At 36.8% G+C, this 21,372-nt stretch overlaps 1 protein-coding gene across 11 annotated transcripts in view; it reads left to right on the top strand.

Annotated features, from left to right (window-relative positions):
• MAGI2 (membrane associated guanylate kinase, WW and PDZ domain containing 2) overlaps positions 1–21,372 on the top strand; it is a 1,006,736-nt gene that overhangs the window by 731,689 nt on the left and 253,675 nt on the right. For all 11 annotated transcript variants that reach the window (XR_013271122.1, XM_077474033.1, XM_077474035.1 and 8 more), the window contains one exon: positions 1,239–1,318. Coding sequence is in view for 10 of the 11 variants with exons in the window: in XM_077474033.1 (XP_077330159.1) it covers positions 1,239–1,318 (80 nt within the window). In the remaining variant the exon portion in view is untranslated. The remainder of the gene's footprint in view (positions 1–1,238; positions 1,319–21,372) is intronic.

A 21,372-nucleotide genomic window follows, 5' to 3' on the forward strand; every position in this document is an offset into this window, starting at 1 on the left:
AATTGTCTGTCTTTTTTTGTCTATAGTTCAAAAAAAAATACAGAAGTGATCAAATACCACCAAAAGAAAGCTCTATTTTTGGGTAAAAAAGGACATCAATATTGTTTAGGTACATCGTGGCACGACCGTGCAATTGTCAGTTAAAGGGACGCACTGCTGTATTGCAAAAAATGGCCTGGTCATTAAGGGGGCAAATCCTTCTGGGCATTACTAAAACTTCTGCTTTCTGCCAAATTGAATTTTTGAAAACAGTTTATACATGTACATGTCTCCCAGGGTATTGCCCTGACCCCCCCTGTCTCCTCCAATGGTACTCCCCAAGAAATCACTGTAAACAATCAAACTCATAAATAAGCAGGAATCATTTAAAAATGGGCAATTCCATAGTGTAGAATTATATCTTTATTATAATAATAATAATATTATATAATAATAAAGACAGGTTGATCATTGCAACTCACAGCTTGTAGTACTCACTGCCAAAGATACTCCTCCAAACAGAATTTATATAAAGAACTTTTTTGCTTTGATACATGTCCCCCAGGGGGATGTGAAATGTATTCTTCTCACTGATCGGTGTTGCTATCCCTGTATGATAGTGGAATTGTGTGCTCTTTGAATAAACATGCATACTGAAAAGAGCATTCTTTCTTATGTTACGGCCTAACATAATCATGAATGGATCAGAAAATATAATCATGCAGTAACCAGGTCTTTTAACTACCGTCTGCCTTTTGTAAGCTAGATTGAAGCATTACTGTGTGTGGGGCAAATGTATTGTTATCTGTCTAATCACAATTATATTGTACAGAATCAGTAACAAGTAAAGGCGTACATGGAATCTCTACCTAATTCCTCCCTGACCTGTGAGTGTGTGTGGAGGAGCGCATTGAGAACACTAGACTGAACTGAGACTGTGTATATCTAATAAATTCCTTTAGCTGATGACGAGCTCTGAATCTTCAATGAGGTTCTCTTGGCAGGCATGCTGGTTGATTTTAATAAAAATAGCCGCATTCAGTAGAGCAAGTTCAGGATGCCAAATTTACAGCTGCCTTGCACGATTACTCTTAAAACTCCTTCAGGGCTAATTAGAACCAATGGGCAAAGTATATCGATTGCAAATCACTTGAAAAAAAAAAAGCCCTTCGCTTCCCCTTTATTTTGTTTGTTTCTTAGAGAAATAAATGTAATTCTTTTCAGTGTGCCCTTCTCAAAGTGGTGTCTTTTCTTTTCAGCCACAACACAAAGACAACGTCATGGCTGGATCCTCGGCTAGCAAAGAAAGCAAAACCCCCAGAAGAGTGCAAGGAGAATGGTAAGTTGTCACGGTTCTTTTGGAAAGGGTCCTGTTAACCTCTCCAGTGCCTGGCTTGCATGACATAAATGTTTAAACATGTTAATGAGCTGCACAAAAAGACATAATTTTGGATGAAGTCCATTTGTTGTATGGGGGAAGGCAGTCATATGCCCGTTCTGGCATCCTGGCTTTTTCTTTCCCATGCGCCTCCCCTCTTGCTTGTATTCACAGTCAAGGTTTACAACAAACATAGTTTAATGTTGTCTGGAGCATTAGTCTGTCAGCCCTCCCAGACCAACCTCTCCCCTGGATTTGTGTGTGATAACAGTAGGGGCTTGGTTCTCTCGAGGAAGATGCAATGCAAGGGGAAGTGTCAGGACCATTCCAAAGGATTATGATTATTATATCATGTAACCTTAAAGGTAAAGATTTTTTTTTTTTCATGTACTTTTGCTACAGCAAAGAATTGCCACTTTAAAAAAAAAATTGAAAAAATTGTGATAAAACTGCATTGAGTTTTGTTGTTTGGTTGGAAATTGACTTAACCTGTTTAGACTGCTAATGAGTATAAATGTTTTATACAGTCAATACACATATTGTCAATATCAGCGTCCTAAGAATCTCTTAATTATTTTATGCACAATGCAGAGAAATACCCTTTTGCCTTGTAAAGGAATGTGTATAAACATGCTGTCCCTGTCTGCACACAACACCTGTGAGCTGTACACCTGTGTGCAATAATCTCAGGATTGCGACTATGGTAATAACACAGATTGCTTGCTTCCCAAGTTAAAAATGCCAACTTAGGAGCTATTTTCACAGTCGGTTACGGCTCAGCATACTCTGTTTAGGAATCATTAGGCTCATTACAGAGAGATACAGCAAAGCTTGCATGCAGAAAAGACCATCTGACATTCCCATTTATCAATTAACCTTCATATCTGCAGCACTATGATCGACTTTGTCATGTTTAAATGACAGAGATGACTTGGTTTTAAATTGCCTCATGCAAGTACTAAGAAACACCATAAATATGTGTAGCTCAAGCTCAGCTTTACATACCAATGGATTTGATACGTATAACAGCTTATATAATTATCTAGCTCCTAAAGCTCCAGTATACTGTTGCATACAGAAATCAAGTCATATTTAAATATTTTTGATATCAGTCCATCAATGAAAAATGCTTTTTGGCTAGTTGGTATGGGTTGGACATGGTTATTTGCTTTAGAAAGCCAATAGTAAAATAAACTTCATATAGAAAGTAATGCTAATATAAGCATGGATTGTAATTCCGTAATATTAGACTGGTCTCATAGATATATTATTGGTGTACGAAGGATATAGCAATTTAGAGATATAGCAATGTTTTACAGTTAAAAATGCTATTTTATGAATGATATATTGAAAAAACAGCAGAAAAGTAAAAAGAAAGACCTTGTAACCAATGGCTACACATGTTAATATGGGCCATTTATAAGTGAGGTGTGACAGGAAGACTGCGTACAAATAAAGCTGTGTCTAGTCATTAACTGAAGAAGAAATGGATCCATTCATAACTTTAATGCAGGTATTTATTCAGAAATAATGACTGTGTCTGTTCCAAGGCATTTGCATTGATATTCCATTTGCACTTTGCTGCATCTGCTGGAGCAATAATTGTATTTAATTGCAAGCCAAATTGATTTATACCTTTAACCACTTTGTGCCGTTTCACAGAAATAACTTTTTTAATTTAATGGTTAGAAAAAGACTTGTGACATGCCAGCAGTCTGAAAACATTATCCCATGGCTATAGTTACATTTATTTTGTACCACCAGGTAAACACAATTGCTTGGTTAAAAGTTATTCCCGTCTTTTCTTTATTTCCTATATTCTGGGAGGCAGAATATTTATAGAATGTATTTATAACACGTTCAGGGTTCTTAACGCACGTGCAGGCTTCTCAACAACTCATAACAGGAACAGGAAACAACTTGTATAGAAAGTATTATACATATAACAACTGTATATGGGGACATCTACAGGCCAGAGGTATGAATACCACATATCTCCCTCATAGTATAAAACTGTTGTTTTCCTTATTATTAAAGAATATGGCCAACAACAATGCAAAGCATTATATCACGAAACAGTAGTATGTATTTTACTTATATTACACAATCCATGGTCCACACAAAAGGCCTTCTGATTCTTTAATTATGTCTAGGAAGCTCGGGTTCCTGGTCTCCAATATGGATGTTATCAGTGGGAATAGAAAAATTACTTTGTTATATGAAAATACTGAAATTTCCTGCCTGATAAACACAAGATGACTCGCATTCCCAATGAGTCAACAGTTCACAGATGTAAATTACTTGTTAACTTGTGACTGTTAGAGGATTAGGTTAGATGGTCCCTATTTCAATAAACTAGGGTTCCTAACTTTAACTAGAGATCCAGGCTGAAAGTGTACTTCTCTCACACCACATATCTGATCAGTATACACATCCAATTTATCTTGTTGACCAGTCTTAGCAACTGATGGTTTCACAGGCACTGCACTTTCTCAGAGTCACCATACTGTATGTAGTTTAGTGTGCCTTTGCCTGCCATGTATTAGTTTCGTTGGGGATGCTTGTGTAGTTGCACATCTAGTCACTCTGTAGACATGCAAGAACTCTGGGGGTTATTTACGAAAGGTAAATCCACTTTGTACTACAAGTGCACTTGGAAGGGCAGTCACTGTAAATCTGAGAGGTAGATGTGAAATGAGTGGAAGCTGTGCTGATTTTATCATCCAATCATGTGCAATCTAAAATGCTGTTTTTATGTTCCTTGCATGTCCCCCTCGGATTTACAGCGACTGCACTTCCAAGTGCACTTGCAGTGCAAAGTGGATTTGCCTTTCGTAAATAACCCCCTCTGTGTAGTAAGAACTTTCCAAGATTTTTCTGTAAGATTTGCAATCCAAAGAGCTAAAGATTCCCCCAATATCTCCATTTGCTTAGCTGTAATAAATGGAGTATTTCCTATGTACAATATTTCTTTCTCTCTAGAAATATTCAAACTCAGATGAACAAATTGTGATTCATTGTCAGACACTGGCTCCTTTGGGTTGCCATCCCTGCTGATAGAAGCAATTTCCTGCTGATTCATAGAAGCTGTACTATAGCTTCTATGAATAAAACACAAGCTATAAATGGAGGGCAGGCAGATGAGCGAAAGGTCTGCCCCCTCTATTCATAGATTGTGTTTCATTCATAAAAGCTATAGTACGGTATCTATTAATGGAGAAGCTGGGTGCAAAAGATGAGCGCAGTGAGGCACTCTTGATCAGTGCCTGTCACAGCTGCATTGGCTCTATTAACCCCTATCGCACTGGAAAAATGCATTTTGGGAGGGAGAGTGGATCAACCGATAGAGGAGGATTTCAGATAGTAAAGAACACAGCAACAAAGGGGACACATCCTACTGCTTGCTTGTAAGTAATGTCCCTTGTGCTGATTTTCGTTGTTGACTTTGAGTTCTAACTATACTTAGGCTTTAATGCAATGAGAGCTGTATCAGAAGTGTCATCTGCTGCTTGTAGATTGTAGAAAATATGCTGTCCTTCTGCTCCAAGGCAGTGAATACGTAAAGCATGCTAGTAGGCAAGAGCTCTCGATTAGCAGCAGGTAAGTGCTTTTGATTAGCAGCAAGTATGTAATTCTGAAGCATCTGAATCCAAGCAATGAGAAGCATTGCATGCCTTTGATAAGATTATCTGTCTTCTTCCTCGTTCACTTCCTAATATTGGTGTTTAACGTACTTAGAGGGAAAGTACCATGAGAAACATGCAGGTTGCCATTGCTGACACCCTCCTGAAAATGCTGGATGCCAAGCTGATCTCCAGGCGTCAGTAATTTCTGGGTATGGCTATCCCATGTGTTAGGCAGCCAATTTAATTGAGTCAGCTGCCTTAGAGTAATGCTTGATGTAACATGCAAGCGTTACCGACCTGCATATGTGTGAACCCAGCCTAGCTTTCAGGTTGATCTAAAATGTTAGCTAATCTTAATGTGCTAATGAAAATGCATACAGGGGTTTATATACAGCACATAGCATTATTTACAAGTAAGCTAACATGTTGTTATTTACTAAACAGTTAAAAGTTATAGGCAAAGATGAATTGGGCTTGTACTGGAAAAAATACCTACACACTCACAAAGATTTTTTTTTTATTATTACTTTTACTTGTGTATCACTACATTGCTCCATAATTGCCCCTCTATTCTCTGACCTTATCTAGCAGTGGCTGTACAAATATCACTGCTCTATCCCCAGCTTAGCACCACAGCATTCTTAGAGATATGTTCTGGGCTCAGCATCACATTGCACATGTCCACCATTGCTGATTTAATAGTATACCTTCAAATAACACTGCACGCCCATCTCTAGTTTAACATTAAACTCTCCCTATGGACCTGTGCTCAGTTCCTTGCTCAGTTGCACTCATTTTCCTTATTACATGTAATATGGTAAAGCTTCACTTTGTAAAAAAAAATACCCAATCTGGTGCAAGGAAAATCTTTAAAAGAAAAGCATTTTTGCTTGCACATGATTGGATGATGGAAGTCAGCAGAATTTTACCACGTTTACTAAGCTCTGTGAAAAATAATTGCAACTGCACTTGCAAAGGGCACAGTCTATTTTCCGGAGTGAGTCCACCCTTCCCCCTGTGTGGATTTCCTGAAGCTGCCCTATTGGGGAAAATGCTTTGGGCGAGGCGATCTTGTGACATCATCGTGCTTGCCAGGGACTGAATCCCTCGGTGGAGCCTGTATCTGTCTTTCCACTGCCATGTATATACTACAGATTTGTAAGTGCATTCACTTTTTTAAAATACATTTTTACTGGATTGTACTGCACTATGAGGTTGATGGAGCCAATATACATACTAATATTTGATTGACCTATAAGTTGTAAGATCTCTATAGTCAGTAAGCTGCTTGGTGTGGCACTGAAGCACTTTCACTACTATTTTTTCTTGTACAAGGAGCACTTTATGGCCAAGGCTGAATTCTTTTTACTCTTATAGCTGTGGATTTACACTAGAATTTTTTTCTGCTTGTATATCTGGCCTTTCTTATATTATCAGCTCATAATTTAAATTATTATTGATTATTGTATACTGATTCCCAATTTCATAGCGTTGAGTGGTATACGATTTGATATATACACCTGTACTCATTTGTTCTTATATACGTGGTTTTTGGCACTAGTGTTTATGTTTTTGTACATTGATTTTTAACTGCCTGAGGCTACACACCTGCACTTCCCAGACACATAATCACAAATTCTGCAAGCTGTGTTTTTGTGAATGAGTGTGGTACCTGGTAAGGTCACTTCTTCCAGTTTTTGAGTTGGCAGTGCTCGACATGCATCACTGCTCGCCTTACCCAAGACAGCAGTGGAAAAAAACAAATACGGACTCATGTACATGCCTTTTTTTTTACAGATCTGAACAAAGTTGTATTGCTGGTAGAGCCTGTAGTTTTTATGTTTTCATACAGGCATGTGTATGTACCCTAACAGATTTGTAATATCCGTTTTGTTGCATAAATCTACTAGCAGTGTAGCAAAAATGCTCATTTGATGTGAAACATTGGCGTGCAGATATTTTTCCTGCATTGTCTGTCATGGAGATGTGGAGCTGGAATTAGATGTTAGGAAAACAGAAGGCTAGATTTGTAATACCAAATAAAGCAAATACATTCATTATGCTTTATAGGTGTTGTTCATCTGCCGTTTTCATCAAAATATTTCCTTTTTTATTTTGACAGGGCCAATTTACTTTGAATCAGGAGCAGGATGTTTCAGTGATACAATGTTCTTATTAGCACATTTTAATGTAGTGGGTGAGATAACAAATATTTCTATCCAGTAAGTGCTCATTCAAGCAATGAACTGCATCTTGTCAAAGCAGCTCATTTGAATGGCTTCACTCTGCACTTTACTGGGCTTTCCTGTGTGAATGACATGCTCAATTCACCTCTATTAATAGATGTAGCTATGAGATGAGTGTGGATAAGCACAGGGTTGTGCACTAGCAGTCAAAAAGTGTTCCTGTTTATTTCGTAAGCATGTATAAGTGTTTTACATTTCTTCTTTTACTGCAGTTGTTTATGTATTAACTTTTAATATGCATTATATTAACCACTTCAGCCCCGGACCATTTTGCTGGCCAAAGACCAGACCACTTTTTGCGGCACTGTGTCGCTTTAACTGACAATTGCGCGGTCATGTGACGTGGCTCCCAAACAAAATTGACGTCCTTTTTTTCCCATAAATAGAGCTTTCTTTTGGTGGTATTTGATCACCCCTGCAGTTTTTATTTTTTGCGCTATAAACAAAAATAGAGCGACAATTTTGAAAAAAACACATTATTTTTCACTTTTTGTTATAATAAATATCCCCCAAAAATATATAAAAAAACATTTTTTTCCCTCAGTTTAGGCCGATACGTATTCTTCTACATATTTTTGTAAAAAAAATCGCAATAAGCGATTATTGATTGGTTTGCGCAAAAGTTATAGCGTTTACAAAATAGGGGATAGTTTTATGGCATTTTTATTAATAATGTTTTTTACTAGTAATGGTGGTGATCAGCGATTTTTATTGTGACTGCGACATTATGGCGGACACATTGGACATTTTTGGGACCATTGTCATTTATACAGCAATCACTGCTATACAAATGCAGTGATTCCTGTGTAAATGACACTGGCAGTGAAGGGGTTAACCAGTGGGTGGCAGTGTAGGGGTTAAGTGTTCCTAGGGGTGTGTTACTAACTGTTGGGGGCTGGGCTTTCATTTAGTGAACACTAATCTCTGCTCCAATCAAATGGAGCAGAGATCAACGTCACTTGTTGCTAGGCAGAACGGGGAGATGCTGTTTACAACGGCATCTCTCCGTTCAGCCGCCCCGTGAGACAATCGCGGGTATGCCCACGGTGATCGAGTCCACGGGACCCGCGACCGGACTCACGAGGGTCCTGACCAGCACGGCGGCGGCGCGCTCGCGATGGCAGTGCGGCATTAAAGATTGGATGTACCTGTACACCAATATGCCTGCCCATGCCATTCTGCTGACCTACATCGGCGTGCGCTGGTCGGGAACTGGCTAAGAAGCAAGAATAATAAGAGGGGCAATGGAGATAAACTACAGTATGTCTTATGTTAAGAACTCTTTTGCTTACTTAAAAAAAATCTGCATATCTTTTCTTTTAAAAAGCTGCTTAATTATGTACCTAGTTGTACCTAGTTGTAAATCTTAAAGAGGAAGTAGGGTGCATAAGCAGATGTTTTGTGTGGTTATTGCATTGTTTACCTTAAAGTGATATTTGTTGTAGCATAGATTTCTGTATATTTATTTTATTTAGTATAGAGATCTGTAGATTAGCCACTAGAGGGCGTTATATATATCTCAGTGCAATCATCCAGCCCCATTGTTTAATTTTTAAGATAAGCTATTAGCCAAATGTACACATACAATTACAAACAAATTTTAAAAATAAATTTTAAGAATTATTTTTTCGTTTCATTTACTTTAAAAGTACCATTCATTACCTTAAAAATTCATGCATTTTGTTTTTGAAAGAAGAATAGTTTGATTTTAGCTAAAAGATTAAAGAGTTATTTCAAACAGAGGAACAGCTATCTGGTTCTGGGATAAAGTGATTTAGTTTGTCATGTAGACCAGTACAATTTAAGACATCCCAGTTGCCAACTGTTTCCTTGAAGATTTCCTCTGATCAGTATATCCACTTTTTACACACATCCTAAAATACACATTTCTGGCTTTAAAATTTACGGATCACACCAAAATCAAAATATAATTTCTGAAAGCAAAGGGCATGCAAATTAAAAATGTGTTAGTTGTAATTTAGGTCACACTATATTTATACAAATGTTTATGAAATCTATATTTTTAGTAAAGCCTACACTAAAATTAAGTATTTTGAACAAAAACACAACTGAATGTTCATTCTATTTCTGGGAGCAAATGATAAAAGTAAAGTAAATAAGTACCATAAATGTGAAGCCCCAAAATTGTACTATCAAAACTATTGTAGCCAAAATTATGATGTATTAAAAACCTTTACAGCTCATCAAATAAACCTTAAAAGGGTTAGTTTGGGGTTAATTAAAATAATTATTCAACTCACTGTGGTGCTCATGGTATACACAGTTTATGTAATCAATGTGTACATACACCTGAGCATCCTAGGTGTGAATTTAGTGGATGAGAAGCTTGACATTTTGAGGGATTTTATTTAGCTTATTAGAGGTTATAATTTAAAACTAATTTATAATATTCTTCTTAACCTTATTGCTGGAGGGGGCTGAAAAAGAGGCCAACTTGCTTTTGCAGTTGTAAGCTTTTCCTAATCATTTGCTGCAATGACTTGTAGGGCACTTCCTTGTCAGTCAAAGTGTTAAAGTCTGTCTCAAGCCAAGCAGCAATGAAAGCCTGACAATGGTTCTAACTCTTTTTCTTAATCTGTCCATTAGGAAAAATGATTTGTCTAGAGATGTATTTTAATTAATGGCATATAAATTCCATAGGAATTGTTGCTTATTAAATCTAGGTAAAACAACATATCCAAAGGTTGCTATCCTGATAATTGCTATAAGCAACCATTCTTATCAACTACAGAACTTGATCAGTTAGCAATTAAAGGGGTGAGTTGACAGCTGTAAAACTATTGTAGTGGACTAGTGAGGCCGCGTACACACGCGGGGACTGTTCGCTCAACTTTGTTCGTCAAACAGTTTCAGCGGACAGTCCGCTCAAAATTAGCATGGACGAACTTGGCCACACACGACGAACGAACAGTCCGCTGAAACCGTGCGCGATGACGTGAACGGCACGTACGACGGGACTAGAAAACGACGTCCTATACACTGCAATGCAAACTTCGGCGTGTAAATCCTTTCTGAGCATGCGCGGAACTTAGTTTGACGAACAAGCCTACACACGAGGGGACTGTTCGCTGAAACAAAGTTTCAGCGGACAGTTTTTCGGAATTTCCGAAAAACTTTGTTCAGCAGACTGTCCGCTGAAACTGTCCGCTGAAAGCCCACACACGAGCGGACTGTCCGCCGAAACACTGTTCAGCGGACAAAGTTGAGCGAACAGTCCCCGCGTATGTATGCGGCCTGACACTAACAAATTGTGTCAGTTATAGTCTTATGGCTCAAACATGCCTATTTTTTTTGCAATTATGATTCTTTTTAGTACTTAGAATGTCTATTGCATACACTCTAGGACACATGCTTGTCATTTACAAAAACTGGCACTGCTGACTGTGTCATATTGTGCTTCTCTTGGAAACAATAATCCACTTTTATCTAAAAAGTTGACTTTTTCAGAACCCAAACAAGTGTGGAATAAGAAAAAATGTCTGTTGCATAGAATTTAAATTCCCTGTATAAATAAATTCTATAAACGATAATAAAGTATGAGTAACTAGATGAGTAAAATAATCTGTCAAATTGACTTTAATTGTAAAATATATATAAAATAAAAAGGTACACAATAAAACGTAGATATTGTATGCTGAAATAATGGTATTGTACACAACCCAACTTTTTGTATCCTATAGCGTATTTTGATCTAGTCCAACCAAAGATTTTTATTGCCATTGAAATAAATTTTCATCATCTCACATAAGTCTCTTAGAAATGGCTCCTGCTGCTGTCATTCAGTTAATAAGAAGGCAGAGAACTGGGATCGTGATCGGGTTGGGGTAAGTATTAGGGGGACTGTGGGGGAAGCTGCATTCTGAATGTTTTTTAACTTTATGCATAGAATTCATAAAGCTTCAACCATTAGAACCACTTTAATGAGCCACTGGTATGAAAAAAATTTCATATTAAGTGTCACAAATATGTCTGTTCTAATTCACTATCTTTCCAAGTAGCAATGGAAGGATAAAGGCAATAGTTCTCAAATATGCATATTTAAAAAAATGCATTACTAAATCATTAATTAATTGTACAATAAGTTTATGAGATATATTAAGATATATGGGGTCTTTGTTTTATTTTTTTCTGTTTATTACTACCTTGTTAAAACTTTTAGCTGCAAAACATGTAAATTACACTAAAATTGGTTATATTTGTGCTCCACTATGAGTTTTTATCTGTTGGAAAATTGTTGTTGGCAATAAAGGGTGTTTCCAGCTTTTGGATTACTTATTTAGCAACATGTATAGAGTTATCAGCTTTTCAAGTCCTGAACCCTAATTTTCTCTACTCTAGGTTGCTAGATACTGAAATGAACTATCCTGTGAGATGTAATTCATACGAGTACACACTTCCCAGCCCAAATCAAATGTCCTCTGACATTTCATAAGTGTGCACACGTCTACTTCCTCTACTTCACCGTGCAATACCAATATTATACTGTATATATTTTTTATATTTTATAAATGGAGTCAAATTGACAGATTATTTTACTCAGCTACAGTAGTTGTTCATGAGCATATCAGTTGGTAAGGATTTTATTTATACAGGAAATAAAAAATTTACGCAACAGCCATCTTTTTCTGATGCCACATTTGTTAGGGGAAGGTATAGATATTTGCATTAGTAATACTTGAATATGTTGCATTGTTTGCCTATATCATGCAATATAAGGCTGCCCTTACTGGAACAAGAGACAATGAGATCCATAACTAAGATGAAATCTACAATACTTCAAACTGTAATGTGGTGCCACCTATAAATATTTCACCCTATAGAAGGACTGGCCTTTTCCATTCTTTAACAAACAGATGAATAAGTGACATCATTGTAGCAATTTTATTCATTGATCCAAAGTACATTCTGCTTATTTTGAATCAATGTGTATTGGCAGTGACATTTTCTCTACTGGTCTGTGCACAGACTTTCTCTAATTTTCACAATTAAAGTCACAGAGGACAGTTTTAAAACTCTTTCAGCCCAATCATTTTAATTTCTAGATGCAGACATTTCAGACTCTACAAAATTGATGAAATAGAGGATTGTTCCTGTTGTAGGTTCTGAATTTATGGAAAGGTCAATAAGGCCTGGCTACAAAGTAGAACAGTTTGAAGGGAGTAAAGCTACTCCTTTTTCTATTAACAACGTCAGCTCTTGCACCTGTATACACCTTACTGACCAGAGCAATTTCTACAGTTCAGCTATGGCTTTCTTTATTTGGCAAAAAACTTTGTAATTACATAAGATAACAAAGTAATATAGATAGATAGATAGATAGATAGATAGATAGATAGATAGATAGATAGATAGATAGATAGATAGATAGATGATTTTTGTCATAACAAACAAGGCATTTATTTTGGTGACATAGTCTTGAAAAAATGTTGCAGTCACCTTTCAATCCATAGACCGATAATATAGCAAAACGAAAAAAAAGCACTTTGATCAGTGTTCATTTAAAAAAATTGTGTTTTGTGATAAAATATATACATTTTATTTTTTACTTTATCCTGTTTTCATAATAACACTAAAATGAATATTCTGGTACAAAGAAATTAAATATTATTTTTAAATGAACCACTTGCCTACCAGGCACTTACACCCCAAGCCATTTTTCATCTTTCAGTGCTATCGCAGTTTGAAAGACAATTGTGCGGTCATGCTACACTCTACCCAAACAAACATATGACGGTGTCCCAGAATGAGAGCCGCACCGCACCGCCCCACCATTAGTTGACGGTGGCAAGCAGTTAAATAAGGACTTTATGCAACACAACATATATAAAAACAAACATGTTTAAATATTAATGGTTAAAAAAAAATAGATTTTAAAAAATCTGCAGAAAAGGGAAGCCTGTACAATTAGGGCTGATTTAGAGTTAACTAAGGGCTAATAAGGGGTTAAACAGGAACACATGACATTTCATTTTTTTTTTTGATCGGATTTCTTAAACTGATATCATACAAATCAAAGGTAAGCTTTACACCATTGACCTGCATATTTTTCAAAAAGATTTGGAGTTTAAGAAACATATAAAACCTAAGGAAGGGATCTAATTTATCCTGAAAGTTTATATCCATATTAACTTAAGTTAGCCAGTAAAGGCCTCCACTCAAACTCCAAAGTTTTTGTATCAATCAATGGCTAACATGGTACAATTCTGTACTACTGCTAGAATAAATATGTCTTCCCATTGTATTTCCCAATTACACTTCTGAACAGTGGTCAAGCACTGTTCAGAAGCTTCTATTTACACAACAGTACAGCAGCAGCTGTCATTTTGACAGCTGGGTTTACTGGCAAAAGTGGTGGGGGGGACAGCAACAGGGGGAGAGAATATATGCCCTATGTACATCAAAGAGCAACCAATAGAGAGGGATCAGACTAGGTGTGAAAGTTATTTGATCTGTCTGACCCAATAGTACAAATAGCAAAAAAAAGAACACCTGGCGCCAGATGGCATGGTGAGAGGAACCCCTTAGGGTCTTTAATAGACAGGCAAAAACAAGGTGTATGAAGAGTAAAAGTTGTTTTATTTATTAAACATAGAACAGTTGTATGAACTGATCACTATCCTATGGCAAAGTACACTAGTGGTGGTCAATACAGCATAAAACACCTCACATCTTATGGACTGAAAGTCTTTCTTCAGAGTTTTTGTTATAGATTCACATGGGTATAAAGTCTCTACAAAGAGAGTATACAAAATATATGTACATCAAAGACATTTTTTAGGGCATACACTATGTGCCCAAGCTCTCTAAAGCTGGTTTCATGTTTAATAATTGAATAATTCTTCCCTGTCTCTTAAATGATACTAGTGGGGAATCACTATTTCCCTTTTTTTCAAATTGCAAACAATAGCATAGATTTAAACTACTTTATTTAAAATTAAGTTAGTGAAAGCTTATATCTTGCCTTTTCTACAGATCCTTTTCAGTCCCTCTTATCTGACAGTGTTAGCTGTATAACTGCAATCAAGACAAACTTTCAAACATTTATGAACAGTCAGTTTTATCAGCAGGTTTTATTGATCATTCAATAATGAATGATTATAGTTCATCTAAATAATTTACCATCAAACATTGTTAAAGTGATATTAAAGTCTTTTTTTGTTTGTTTAACAATAACAACATGTTATACTTACCTGCTCCGTGCAGTGGTTTTGCACCGAGCAGCGCAGATCTTCCTCTTCTTGGGTCCCCCAGTTGGCGCTAATGGTCCCTTCCTCCTGTCGAGTGCCCCCACAGAAAGCAGCTTGATCGGGAGCTGATCTGCAGACCTTTTTCGGTCATGCCCCTTCGACAGAAGCTGGCTGAATGGCCGGCTTCCATCAGACTGGCTGTTGTACACAGGAGCTGAATATCAGTTTCTATTAAACCGAGCAATGCCGCCCAACATTTGGCCTGTATGGGGCTAGGCTTTATTCTAACACATAAAAATATCTCTATTCTGTGTCTGACCATGTCATCTTTCATTGTTTTTTATGTTCTATTGAAACATTCAATAATTTCTATAATGCTTACAAAATTGAAACAATGTCTCCCAATGTAAACCCAATATTAATCATGTCATCCAATGGTGTAGATCCTCATCAATTATGATGACCTGCTGTCCAATGATGTTGTCCCATCACTGGGAAAACATGCCACATGGAAATGTCATTAACCAAATATTGTTTACAAACAGAAGCTGGCTGGCGATCTGTCATTTAGCTGTGGTAGTTTTTTTTTTTTTTTTATATTCAGTGTTGCTCTTTCCCCACTCAATGGTATTTAAATAAAATTGTATTGTTACATGTCCCTTATGGCAGTGCCCAGCTACCCATGCTCTTCTTTTAACAAGCGCTTGTAAACTAGAAAAAGGGCAAAAAAAAGTATAAATATAAGGTTTGCATCCCATAGACTTCAATTGGGCAGTGCTTTGTTTGGGGTTTGAGGCCCCCCGGCAAACCAAATTTTGTCTGGTTCCCTCATCCCTAATGGGATCCAGTAGATTATTTTTTTTGTCAGAATAGCAGCACATTAATTCATGACACAGCTGAACTTATGTTATATTGTAGCAATGTGTGCTGTTTTTATCTGAAGTCAGTTTGCCGCAAATGTTCTCTGTCACAAAGAGCCTTTGACAAATGGCTAATGTTGAAAACATGATTGTCACCTACCTCTTATCTACATGTGTCACTGACTTCATTGTTGGAACATTTTGTTACTAAACTATATGAAACTACTATATGTCTCAGGCAGATCCCAATAACATTCTTGTTGATAACATGAACAAACATTCAGGCATCTAAATATATTTTAATTAAAAAAATACAAGTATGTTTTGGTTTGTACATTTGTATATTTATATTTTTCATTTTATTTTATTTATACTATTTGATTTTATTTTTGTTTGTTTTTAATTGGGTAATATTAAATGACACCTTTGAATAATTACATTTACCATTTTCAGCTATGTTGCTAAACTCCAAATTAGTCCACCAGTGAAGATTTTATTTGCTACAATAGCTCAAATAAATAGATATGAATAGCAGAAGAGATCATATGACACAAACTTCTGAATTACTCATGAGAGATCACCTCCTCTTCTGGTAGAGACAGTACAGTCTGGCTTAGTTTTACCCAAGCTGATGAGTAGAAATCAGGCAATTCTGTGATTTCTTATTGGAAATTCCAACATCCTTTCCAAACAAGCAGTCCTATTTTTAATCTGTGATTGTGACATTCACCAAATGTTTACTGCTCATATGTCAGGAGGTCCAGTGTTCTGGTAATCCCAAGGAGTCTCAGTGATATCTGCAGGTGTGATTCTATGGCAGCCTATTCTGAAGTGGCCGACAGATAAAAGCCACAACTCTCCTGGATACTGGAAAGACAGCTAGGCTGCCTGAGACAGCATGGAAGCCGAATCCAGGAAGTGACTTCAGCAGGAAGGGACCAGCAACCAGCGTGGACAGCAAGCCGGAAGTGATATCATCAACATGCAAAGCATTTCGTAACAGCTGATTGGTTCCTTCTTCAAGCCATGACTAAAGGTTACTAGAAGCGGAGCTTTTCATAATTAGTAGGCGGGCTTTGGGCAGGACTATGGGCGGACATGAGCAGGACAAAGGGAAACACTGAGCTTATAAAATGACATAATGAATATAAAAAAATAGGAAAAAGAAAAAACAGAAGAGTGACATAAAGGGCAAACTGATGCAAAGACAAGATGCAAAAACAGCAAGAGTGATGCACAAGGCAATTAGCTAATATCACTGCATGCAGATAGAGCATAGCAGCTTGAGGGCATGTCACTCGCTGTGTATATACACATCAACAATAAACACTAAAATGGTGAACAATATGGTGAACAATATACATCAATGGATCTATGGTATATTATATTGAGTATATATGATGTTTAAGGGAATCATTAAAACATTTTGTGAAAGGAGAACCATATAAAAAGGCAATATATAATAATGTGTGTGTGTATATATATATGTGTGTGTGTGTGTGTGTGTGTGTGTGTGTAGTTTATATGCACATGCGTGACCAACTGCACATAAACAAATGCACATGGGCAAAAATATGTACACATACATACACATATAACTCAAAAACACCTGGGATATTCTTGTCCACTATGGGACATGTGGATATAAAATGATAAGCACTAATGGATATGAGAAGCGCTATATGATATGAGTATGTTGCATAGTCTTTGTGAGGGGGAAAAAAGGGAAACAATACTAGAGTAACACACTAATCTCAAAATCCTTGTTTAACCCTCCAGGTGCCAGTATGTCCAAAGAGAAAATCCAGTACATTTCTCTTTGGCATAGCTCGCGGATTATGATTCCTTACCTCATCATATATACTCAATATAATATACCATAGATCCATTGTTGTGTATTATTCACCATATTGTTAACCATTTTAGTGTTTATTGTTGATGTATACATACACAGCGATTGACGTACCATCAGGCTGCTATGCTCCATCTGCATGCAGTGATATTAGCTAATTGAGTTGCTCATCACTCTTGCTGTTTTTACATCATGTCTTTGCATCACTTTGCCCTGTATGTCAGTCTTCTGTTCTTTTCTTTTTTCTTTTTGTGTCCCCAGTGCGCTGTTTTTTTATATTCATTATGTCATTTTATAAGCTCAGTGCTTCCCTTTGTCCTGCTCATGTCCGCCCATAGTCCTGTCCAAAGCCCACCCACAGACCATAAGAAGCACTGCTTCTAGTAACCTTTAGTCATTGCTTGAAGAAGGCACCAATCTGCTTTTCCGAAATGTGTTACATGTTGATGACATAACTTCTGGCTTGCTGTCAATGCTGGTTGCTGGTCCCTTCCTGCTGATGTCACTTCCTGTATTCTGCTTCCATGCAGTCTCTGACAGCCTAGCTGTCTTTCCAGTATCCAGGAGAGTTGTGGCTTCCTTCTGTTGGCCACTTCAGAATATGCTGCCATAGAATCACACCTGCGGATATCACTGAGACTCCTTGGGACTACCAGAACACCGGAACATCTGCCATATTACTAATATGATGTGCTTCTACCCATTCACCTTTTTGTAAGTGTTTTTAACCCTTTTGGGGAATATAAAGTTTTACTTCTTCACTTAGAGGCGCCTTTTTTATTTTCATATATTTTACATTACAGGGAATGATTGCCATCTATAAGACCCCTTTCACACTGGGGTCGCGGCTGCTCAGCACTAAAGTGCCACTCGTTTTAGCGAAGCTTTAGCACTGTTTAGGCAACACTTTTCAGGTGCTAGCAGGGAGCTTTTTTACCTCAAAGAAGGGGTTAAAAATTCTTGTGCTGTGGCGCTTCCGAAGCACTTTTCATGCACTTTGGAAGCACTGCCCATTTGTTCCAATGGGCAGGGCATTTTGGGAGTGCTAAATACAGTGCTCCCAAACCGCCACAAAGATGCTGCTTGCAGGACTTTTTGAAACACCCCACAAGCACACTGCTCCAGTGTGAAAAGTCACACTAGAATGAATGGGAGGATGTTTTCAGGTGCTTAGCAGAGACTATTTCCAGCGTTAAAGCACCTGAAAACTGCCCCAGTGTTAAAGGGGTCTAAATATTTGATTAATTTCACATTCAATGTTTTATAAATATCCTAAGTGTTGTGTAATTACTCTGTAATAAATATTTATTTGTAAAGTAATTTTATATATAAAACTAAAGAAAATTAATAAGATAATTGATCATTGGTTTACAAAAATTTATTTGTTGAACTTTCTTTATGAAAATAACTGAAAACCATTATGCTTTCCCTTTTAAATAAAGAAATACCAAGTGAATATAAACAATTATATCATAAATAATTTGGCAAATTTTGTTCTGATTGGAATTATTTGTAAAAAAAAAACTAGTCATTTTTGTTTTTTTAAGCAATGAGATAGTTGCAGATAGATGCAGTGCAAAGTGACAGATTTAGATTGCAGGATTGTGTGTTCTGTACATCATGCTAAGCATGCCCATTATCTACATAAGGAAGTATATAAAAAGAGAAATTTTCTATGCAATTCAAGTATTTCTTGTAGTGACAGCTTCCACCTGTTATCCTTTGGGTTATTGTAATGTTGAAATTGCTCCAGAGGTCAATGATTTCCATGTTCAAATGCTTTTAAAGGCATTTGTCATGCAGAAATGCTGCTGGAGGACATCTGTCAGACATGTACTTACCCTGTGGTACTTTTCCCAGCTGAGACTGGTACAAAATGTGTGCATCCGAGTTTTACTGAAAATTCTACAGTCATTACTTTTTTAGTATCAACTTCTTGGCTGGTTGTTTTCCTCGCTGTTAGGTTGCTGCATCTTATGGACAAAAATAGGATTTAGTCAGGATTAAGTAAATGGTTTTCCTCTCTGCAGTCACTCAAATGTTTTCTAAACTGTAATTACAGTTTTTTTCTTATCGGAGTACACATGTGACATAGGTGAATCTGTCCAAGGAAAAATCATAAAAGAATAGGTTTAGCATTCAGTAATGTAAGCAATTAAAATACGCAAATTATATTTTGTATTTTGATGTCTGGAGTCTCTGCCTTCTTTAATACAAAATAATCTGTTTTGGCTGTAGACCTGAATATTCCCATACTCTGGAATAATAGGCTAATGTTTTTAATTGACATACTAAAATTGGCCATTTGCTTTTCAAGACAAAAATGACATATTTTTATTAGTTCATCTAGCTTGACATAATGGATCTGAAAGAAATTCATGTGGTACTAAGAATTTAACCATGCTGCCTATCATTTAATGGATATTACTGCTGGTAGGAAGCCTAAATGACGGTGGGTATTTCAGTACTGACAAAAATGAACATAATGAGTTTCATTCATTTAGATTAGTGGTGCCCTGCTGGTGATCAGCAGGTACAGGTCGTAGGTTTGTCTTCTGTAAAGCGCTGAATGTACAGTTCAGACCATAAGTTATACTTTAAACTGTATACGCCTATCCAAAATAGAATATATAAATGATGTCCTGTTCCTCCTCTTGAAGGCAAACTGTCATCGAGCTAAATACTTGACGCATCTGTATTTTTCCAATCTACCTGTTAAAAGAAGAGCAAAATAAAACAAAGGCTCAAAATATTACATAGTTACATAGTAACATACTTGCATAGTTTGTCAGGTTGAAAAAAAAGTCCATCTAGTTCAACCAAAAAAAAACATATAATCCCATATACACAATCTTATACCCACAGTTGATCCAGCGGAAGGTGAAAAACCCCAGAAAAGCATGATACAATTTGTTACAGCATGGGAAAAGACTCCTTCCTCATCCCCCAAGAGGCAATATGATTTTCCCTGGATCAACTTTACCTATAAATGTTGGTACCCAGTTATATAATTTACACCTAGGAAAGAATCCAGTCATTTTTTTAAAGCAATCTACTGAGCTGGCCAGAACCATCTCTGGAGGGAGCCAAGTGCTGACTGTTTGTAGCTAAAAGAGGTCTCCAGGAACCCCTAAAATTTTATTGTGAAAACTTCAGGTAATAATGCAACAGGTGGTGTCAAAGTGCATGTATCTACATTCAAGAAGAGATTGCAACAATTTCACCTGCGTAGGAGTTTGCCATGCAAAAAGCTTTGCTGTCCAAAATAATTTACAGAAAGACTACAGTTTTCTATTGCCTATATAGGCAAAAGCCAAGCCTTCTGGAACAATGTGCTGTCGACTGATAAACCAAAGATAGAGTTTTTGCCACAATAGCTGGAGACATATGGGGCATAAATTAAAGACAGCATTTCAAGAAAATAATCTCATACCAACCGTGAAGCATTATTTTGGAAGTGTTGTGGTTCAGTGTTGCTTTGCTGCTTCAGGGCCTTGACTGTAAACAAAAAAAACAAAAAATTAGAAAATGTATTCACTTTACACCATGTTAATATCATTAATATTAATTTATATACTTTAAAAAAATAAGAATGTTAAAACATATATGAATTAGGTTCAATATAGTCATATCAAGAGCACAACCCTTCTAGGTTCACGGGAAATGGTATAGATAAATATCATAATTTAGTTATTATGAATATTGGCACAGATTAATATAGGTTTGTTTTTTTATATTAGGGGTTATTTTTTGTATTATTATTTTTAGGCCCCTTTAAATTATAGTTTGTCTTTTGACATTTGTCAATTATTACAAGGGATAATATGTCAGTTTTAGGATGTTTTATGGTTTGCCCTCATAGTACACTATTGGAGATAGATGTTTTGCCCATATTCAAGATGGCTTCCTTGGCCGGACCTCTACATCTCAGAGCGAGGTCTGGCTCTATATAATGGTGGTGCGTTGCGGCGTGCCCGTTCCCCATTAAAAACGTCACATCTGACGAAACAAGTCTGGGAGGGCATGCTGTGACATCACCACCCTGTTACGAGAGGAGGATGGGCTCCCAATTTGCTGGCCGGCTTGTTACCTATGCGATCTGACTGTGTTTTTATGTAAGTGCATTTTTGTTATAATTAAGAGTATTGAAGACACTATGGGAAGCTTCTCTCTCTCTTTGTATTTTGAACATATTCATTGGGTGTGAGTGAAAGCGTGAGCAT

This window comes from Lithobates pipiens, unplaced genomic scaffold (assembly GCF_037356315.1).
Source record: "Lithobates pipiens isolate NorthernLeopardFrog02 unplaced genomic scaffold, aLitPip1_a1.2 Scaffold_8, whole genome shotgun sequence".
Taxonomy (NCBI): Eukaryota; Metazoa; Chordata; class Amphibia; order Anura; family Ranidae; genus Lithobates; species Lithobates pipiens.